Raw genomic sequence first — 893 nt, forward strand, 5'->3', positions numbered from 1 at the left:
ATTTAAAGACTCTTTGTTGACTAATTAACAATCCACTACGCACTAACCAGCCAGGTGTATCGAGATACAAACTCTTGGGCTTTTCAGACTGGGGACTGAACCAGGGCCTTCCACTGTGCTTATATTCCATGCCTTTTTCATTTTTTTATTTTGAGACAGGGACTCACTGAAAGGCAGGCATTCAATTGCTCAGGCTGGGTTTGACTTGACAATCCTCCTGCCTCAGCCTCCCAGAGTGCTGGGATTACAGGTGAGTGCCATGGTGGCTGGCTACGAATGTTTTCTTGTACAACTCTGTTGCCACAATGGGCTTCCCAGGGAGGGAGGGGGTTTTATCGGAAGACACTTTGGACACACAGTACGTGGCTTTGGGTTTAGACAAACACAAGAGTCTTTGTGGGTGCTCAGTCCTGCGGCGTTTGTCTGCCCTGCGGAACGCTAGCACTCAGAGACCCCGGACAGCTTCTGTCAGGCGCAGTGCACCCATAGACATTCACCAGAGGAGACACTTAAATGAAGAAACCATTTGAATTTACTAATTTTAAAAGTGATAAACTCACTGCGTGTTAAACATTTTTGTTTAAAACAACCATATTTCCCCAAAAGTTTCAGGAAAAAGGCAGTACTGTTCCGTGCAGTTGCAGATTCTCAGAGGCGCGGTTTAACAGGGTGCAGCTGGCCTGGGACATCTGCCTCTGCGCTCAGCCGCTGGACGTCCGGCCTCGCAGCGGTGGAAAACTCCACTGGACATCCGCAAACTCCCGCGGGAAAAGCAAAGCGGCCCCGGAGTATTTCTGCGTCATGTCACGGAAATGATACCCTGCTTTTCAGAGGCGAGAGCGGAGGCTCGAGAACACACAGCCCAGGGCAGAGAGGTGAGGATGAGATCTGGG

The 893-nt window shown here is 50.1% G+C and overlaps 1 protein-coding gene across 2 annotated transcripts in view; it reads left to right on the top strand.

Moving 5' to 3' along the window:
* The first annotated feature begins 625 nt into the window (after positions 1 to 625).
* Slc5a11 (solute carrier family 5 (sodium/inositol cotransporter), member 11) overlaps positions 626 to 893 on the top strand; it is a 58,049-nt gene continuing 57,781 nt past the window's right edge. The window contains exon 1 of one of the 2 annotated variants that reach the window (XM_005405115.2): positions 626 to 875. In XM_005405115.2, the coding sequence (XP_005405172.1) occupies positions 813 to 875 (63 nt within the window). In that variant the 5' untranslated portion in view covers positions 626 to 812. The remainder of the gene's footprint in view (positions 876 to 893) is intronic. The other variant, XM_005405114.2, reaches the window with a different exon arrangement.

This window comes from Chinchilla lanigera, unplaced genomic scaffold, assembly GCF_000276665.1.
Source record: "Chinchilla lanigera isolate Chin_1 unplaced genomic scaffold, ChiLan1.0 scaffold00092, whole genome shotgun sequence".
Taxonomy (NCBI): domain Eukaryota; kingdom Metazoa; phylum Chordata; class Mammalia; order Rodentia; family Chinchillidae; genus Chinchilla; species Chinchilla lanigera.